Here is a 5471-nt window from a genome sequence, read left to right on the forward strand (position 1 = left end):
TCAGCCCTCTCAACAGCGGCACAATATTCCACTGAATCATGGAATGTTAGTATAATTGAATCTAATCATACCCACCATAAAAAATAGCCTATTGTTGGACACTGTGTTTTTTTCTAGATTGTCCCCTGTAATAAACAATTGGGTCATTACAAAAATAAATGAGTAAAGGTTATGAAAGAAGTTACAAGAAAAGAAATACACATGGCTAATAAGCCTCTGAAACATGTTCAAACTCCGTGGTGATACATTAGATGGTGATCGATGATACGAAGAAACAGCAAGACGCCCTTTCCTCTTGCCTGTGGAAGTAGCCCAAATTAAACAAAGATGTTACTCAATGCCGGAGGGTGGCGGACAGACCCGGGGCTTGGCCGCGTCTCTCTCTGGGGATGTGAATCAGTCCATTCCCGGGTGCAGCAATCACTCTTCAAGGGCATCCAGTTCTCTGCCGGGAGCTGAGCCTCGAACATGCGGGTTTCACCCCTCAACCCCCACTCCCCCCCCCCCCCCCCATTTGGAAGGACCTCCATGTCCAATGCCAGGGGAGTGGGGAAGCAAACGTGTGTGCAATTTTCATACTATTCACTCACTAGATGTGGAATGAAGATTTCTAATAAGACAGGGAAGACAGGGAAATGTTTGTTACAGCGTTCGGTGAAAAACAGAGCCTTGGTACGAGTCGCTCTCAGACGAGCCAGGACTGGGACTCAGACTCCAAATCCTCCCATCTTGGCCAGTGACCTCACGTCTCTGAGCCTTGGTGTTCTCATCTGCAGAATGGGGGAGCTAACGACTATGGCTGTTGTATTAACAAAATAACGTGCAGGCGTGTGATACGCGGTGCTCCTCTGAACTGTAAACTCTCCCCAGGGACCCCTTACTGTCCCGTGGCTTAAAAAAAAAAAAAAAAAACAGCAAAGCACAAACCTGTCTCCAGCTCAGATCTCCCCACCTACCCCTGTCCAACTGCCTGCCGCTTGCACGCACGTACCTCAGACACCCCCACCGTCTGGTTAAGTGGACCAGATAACCTTCGAGAGCTGCCCAGGGCAGGAATCACTTAGCCCCAACCCACGGCTCATCTCTCGGGGGCCAATCCCAAGCCACCCTTTTGGGGAAGCATCTTTAGGCTGTGATTTCTCAAGCGAGCCCCGTCATGAGCGTTCTTACACTCTCTGCAAACCTCCCACTTACCAGGCATCTTGTGAGGGCACGAGGGTTTTTAGTTTTTCTTCTTTTTAACTGTTTTAAATCTAACATCCATTTAGAAAAGGGCACATAGCGTAAGTGAACAGCTTGATAAAATTTTCATAAACGGAACCAACTTTGTAACCAATGTCCGGATTTAAAAACCAGATCCAGCTCCCCAGAGGGCCTCCCCGTGCTCCCCAAGGGCCATCCCTCTCCTGACTTCTAAACTGTACACATGCTTCACACAGACCGAGTCACGTGGCATCCTTAGCACGTGGCTCCACGGCCCCGTGGTGTCTCTGAGAGCCATTCTTGGGCTCCACGAAGGCTGCAGCACCCACTTTTCACCCACCTGGGAGGTGCCACCGCCCCACGATGTGTTTTCATTCTATTGCTGGTGATGTCGGGAAGCTCCTAAAGGGAAGCTAGTATGTGTGAATAGTGCTGTTATGAACACCCTAGCACCCAGATTTTGGTGCACACTCACACGCGTGTGCATTTGTGCCGGGTGTAAACGTGGGGGTGGGACTGCTGGGGGAGGGGGTCGGTGCATTCAACTGAATGGTGCTCCTATGGGTCTCTGCGTCTTCACCGGCACCAGTTGGGGCTTTTGTCCTTTTAAAACAAATTTATTTGGGCCCCTGGGTGGCTCAGTTAAACATCGGACTTCGGCTCAGGTCATGATTTCAGGGTTTGTGAGTTCGAGCCGCCATTGGGCTCTGTGCTGACAGCTCGGAGCCTGGAGCCTGCTTCAGATTCTGTGTCTCCCTCTCTCTCTGCTCTCCACCGCTCATGCTCTCTGTCTCTGTCTCAAGAGAAACAAAACATTAAAACACAAAACAAATTTACTTATGGTTCCGACAGACTAATTTACCCTCAGTGACCACTGGCCTGCTTGCAGCCGGGAATTCTGCACAGGGAAGTAGCTGGCGCAGGCCCAGCGTTCCAAGGCTGCTTCCTCTCCCGCAAACCGAATCTTTTCCTCTGCGCTCCGGGACCCTGGGTTCGTCACATGCCACTGGTGTCGGGAATGTCCCTTGAATTCGTCTCGCCTGAGCGGCAGTCTCCTGAGGGCAGAGCCGGGTCCCAGGACGCGACGGACTTGCAGGCCCCGGGATGATCCGTGAGTGCCGGGCGGCGGGAAACGAGCAGCCCCGCGGGCCACGTCCTGCGGGGAGCCCCCGCCTCGAAGGGACACCGCCCTTCCACCCCCCCAGAAAAAAGCGCCTCCGACCCTTTGCGACCCCTCGCTCCCGCGGTCCCCGTCCCCCCGCCCTTTCTGCGGAGTCGGGCGGAGCTAACCTTTGCTACCCGGCCCGCCCCTCGGGTCGGCGGGTGGGGAAGGGATCGGGTTTCTCCGGCGCACGGGGGGGGAGGGGCAGGGGGAGGGGGGCAGCGGAGGGGGTGCGTCCCGCCCGCAGGCGCCCCCCACCCCGGCCCCTCGCCGGGGAGACGTTTCGGGGGGGGCCCCCCGCTCCCGCCCCTCGGGGCCGGAGTGCGCGCGCCCCGGGCGGGGGGGCGGCCCGGGAGGGAGGGCCCCGGGCGCCCTGCGGCCCCGCCTCCGCCGCGCCCTCCTCCGGGGCGGGATAATTGAACCGCGCCGCCGTGGCCCAGCGTTGGCTGCGGAGGCTCGGCCGGAGCGTGGAGCCCAGGAGCCGCGCCCCGCGCCCCGCGCCTTTGTCCGCCCGCCGCCCGCCGCCCGCCGGCCCCATGGAGCGCGCCGCGCCGAGGAGGGTCCCGCTGCCGCTGCTGCTGCTCGGCGGCCTCTCGCTGCTGGCCGCCCGAGGTAGGGGCGCCCCGAGTCCACGGCCCCCGCTCTAGGGGCTCCCCTCCCGGCCCCGCACCTCCGGGAAGTCCCGGAGCTGCGGTAGCCGTCGGCGTCTCGGCGCCGCGCCCCCGCGGCGCTCCTGACAGTGCCCTCCCCGCACCCCACTCCTGGCCCCCGGCCGAATCATCTCGAGGACCTGGGGCACTGGTTTCAAAGACCCTAGGTCCTCCTCCCCACCCCCGCCCCCCCCCGCGTTCCCCCGCTGCCCCCGCTCGCGCCCACCCGTCTTCCCACCGCGGCCAAGGTTGGGAGGCGGGCAGGAAGCCCCAGCCGACGCTCGCGGCGCCCCTCGGGCCGCGCTCTGCCTCCAGAAGGCCCTGGAGAATCGGTTCTCACTGCCCCCACCTCCACCTCTTGGTAGGGGCTGTCGTACCCAGCCTGTTGGCGAGAAGACTGAGACGGGACAGTACTTTGCCCAGGAGACCAAGCCAGTCGTGGGTTAGGGGTGGACGTGGGAGAGCAGAAAGGAAGGGAGCAGTCTGGGGATAGCCGTGCGTCGGGAAACCTCTGACCGCCTGGGACATAGAGGGCCCCGAGGGAGGTCCTGCCAGGCTACATGCTCAGCCGGGGCTGGGGACAGGCCACTTCCAAATCCACCCACCCTGTGGCGGCCAGGGGGCTGAGTGTCCCCCCGTAGACCTCTGGCCAGGCCCCTCGGCCCGGGACGGACAGCCCTGGGATAGCTCCTGTTTCTCCCCTCACCCTCAAGGCCTAGCTCCTGGGAGGCGACCACCAGGCCCTGCGGATTAAGTGCAGCTGCGGGTGAGCAGAGCCGCGGCCTCTGACCTCTCCGCTGACCCGTGACTCATCAGTCATTAGACAGGCCTGCCTGCCCAGAGGCTTTGTTCTTCCTGGGGCCTGGACCACCCTTGGAATCCTAGATCCTTTATCTCTGGCTTAGCTTGGTTTCACCTCTCCCGTGACCACCCTCCGTCTTGATCAAAAGGTCGCCCCTGGGAGGTTGGGGGCGGAGGGCAGAGCTCTGCAGAGGGTCCTGGGCTCACTCACTGGCTGCAGCAGACCCGGGAGCCCCGGCGGTGTCCTGGGTGTGTGCTGGGGGGGTATCCATCATGTGGGGGGGGGGGGAGAGGGCATGGGAGGCGCAGGCTCAGGGTTGGCAGCAAGAGCCGCCCCCCCTCGCCCCTCCCCGCTCCGGGGCTCAGAGGCTTGGAGGGGATGGTGCCTGGGCGGGAGCTGGCCAGGTGGGCAGAGGGAAGAAGGGCATTCATGGGAAGAGGAGAGCAAGCCCAGAGGGGGGCCCTGATGGGAGGCCACACAAGGCTCCTGTTCAAACAGAAAGGACCCCAGGGCCCCCGTGTATTGTGCAGACAAGGCAACTGCGACAGGCCCGGGGGAACTCTTCCGAGGCTGAATGCCCGGTCCTTCTCCACTGTTCTGTTCTGCCTCGTGTGTGAGGAAGCTGTCCTGCCATCTGACTCCGAAAAAACACGGAGACTCGGTCAGGCTGGAGGGACGCACGTCGTCTTTACAGAGAAGGCCCGGACTTCAGGGGCACGTGATAAAGCAAACCCGCTCATCGCGCACGGTGGCGTGGCCTTCGGTGTCTTTGGGGGCGGCCCCTCTTTTGAGTTGCAGCGACTTCCATACAGTTTGGGTTTTCTTCCCCGGTTTCCTTCCGCGGCTGCAAGCTTGGAAGCCCGAAGGTTCCCCGAAGTGACATGGCCCCACGCTGCAGGCCTGCGGGGTCCACGGGGAAACCTAATTGAAAAGCGATCATGGAAAAGGCCATCGAGTGGGGAGCCCTTTAGCCGAGCTGCTGAAACTCGGCCCGGCCACTGCGGTGCAGAAGGGCGCTGATCTCCCCTGCCAAGGGACAGAGCTGGGCCACACTCTGTCCTGTGTCTGTCTGCCCTGTTGGGCTTTCCTGAGAGCGGGGCAGGAGGGAGGGAGTGGAGAGGAGGAGGGCATTTGGGAAAGACAACTGTGTTTTCTCCAAGACTTTCTTGGCCTCCGGCTGGCTCCGGCCCGGCGGGGCAGTGTTTCCTACTGATTACAGAGCAAGTCGCTGGGAGGGAGAACAAAGACGGGAGAGGGCTTGGCTTGGAAACACGTGGCCCGCACCGCTGCTGGAACTTTCCCAGGCTGGCAGGGGGTGGGGGGAGGCAGACTGGGGAGGGGGGCTGCCAGAGTGTTGAATGCATGAAGATGAGACTTGGGGGTGCCCCTAGGGCTCCGGGTGATACCTTCTTCTGGTACTGCCTGAGGCCCCCCCCAACTCAGGGCTCTGTCTGCCACCCGTGCTGGACTGTGGGGGGCGGGGGGAAGGGCACCACGAGCTTTGGTGGGACGGGAAACAAGGTTGCCTGTATCCTGCTGGAAAAGTCCATGCGAAGGTTGGTGGTTTTCTCATTTGTAAAACAGAACAGAAACCCACTTCTTAGGTTGTCATGAGGACTGAGGGACAGACGGGGGGGGGGGGGGGGGGGGGGGG

General features: G+C 61.0%; 1 protein-coding gene across 2 annotated transcripts in view; it reads left to right on the forward strand.

The window, feature by feature from the left end:
- Positions 1-2787: 2787 nt before the first annotated feature.
- Positions 2788-5471, forward strand: part of FBLN1 (fibulin 1) — an 84989-nt gene continuing 82305 nt past the window's right edge. The window contains exon 1 of one of the 2 annotated variants that reach the window (XM_049626503.1): positions 2788-2977. In XM_049626503.1, coding sequence (XP_049482460.1) covers positions 2902-2977 — 76 coding nt within the window. In that variant the 5' untranslated portion in view covers positions 2788-2901. The remainder of the gene's footprint in view (positions 2978-5471) is intronic. The other variant, XM_049626504.1, reaches the window with a different exon arrangement.

Source organism: Panthera uncia, chromosome B4 (assembly GCF_023721935.1).
Source record: "Panthera uncia isolate 11264 chromosome B4, Puncia_PCG_1.0, whole genome shotgun sequence".
NCBI classification, from domain to species: domain Eukaryota; kingdom Metazoa; phylum Chordata; class Mammalia; order Carnivora; family Felidae; genus Panthera; species Panthera uncia.